This window comes from Camelina sativa, chromosome 5 (assembly GCF_000633955.1).
Source record: "Camelina sativa cultivar DH55 chromosome 5, Cs, whole genome shotgun sequence".
NCBI classification, from domain to species: Eukaryota; Viridiplantae; Streptophyta; class Magnoliopsida; order Brassicales; family Brassicaceae; genus Camelina; species Camelina sativa.
The window spans coordinates 22,009,308-22,009,925 of record NC_025689.1 but is presented as its reverse complement, the minus strand read 5'-3'; the positions used below and the strand labels follow the sequence as shown (position 1 = coordinate 22,009,925).

The 618-nt window shown below is 42.3% G+C and overlaps 1 protein-coding gene across 1 annotated transcript in view; it reads left to right on the top strand.

Moving 5' to 3' along the window:
- Positions 1–247, top strand: part of LOC109132892 — a 615-nt gene extending 368 nt beyond the window's left edge. Inside the window, exons 3-4 of the mRNA XM_019245355.1 lie at positions 2–100; positions 201–247. Of these exons, the coding sequence (XP_019100900.1) occupies positions 2–100; positions 201–247 (146 nt within the window). The remainder of the gene's footprint in view (position 1; positions 101–200) is intronic.

The window sequence follows — 618 nt, the reverse complement described above, 5'->3', positions numbered from 1 at the left end:
GTATGGAGAATTAGGTTTCCTGGAGCTTCGAACCTCAATGCCATGGGTTCCTTATTCCAGATAAAGTATCTATCTATGGGTCCAATATTAGTCGGTCAGGGTTTGTTCTCAGACCCCTCTATTATATGATTGGCAAATCCTCTTCTCTTCTCCATTGACTATCTATCACCTGATGATTTTGTTTGCTATCTCTCTCATAGGTTCCGAGCCAGCCAAGNTTGCATCTTTATCACTTAAGCCTGACTAACCACAGGCCTTGTTTTACTGAATCTTGGTTATAATTACTAGAGTGACCTTTTGTTTCAGATTTAGATACTACACTGTGCTTTTTGGCTGTCTCAAGGGATCTCGTCATCTGCTCACATGTACATACACAGACATAATTTCGCGCTATTGACAGTTCTCTTTGAATAAACCCACACTCATCTTTGTGATGCTGTTTTCTCTTTCTCTTTTCAGGTGATATGGGACCGGGCTCTTGGACTGCCACTAGAGCGGCCAAAGAGTGTAAACATGTCCTCCCAAAGGTGAAACTTTGCAACTTCGTGGAGCTCTTAAGCTCCTCTACATCTCTCAGAGTGAGTCTGTCCCAGCTCTTGAAAAATATTGTCCTTAGGA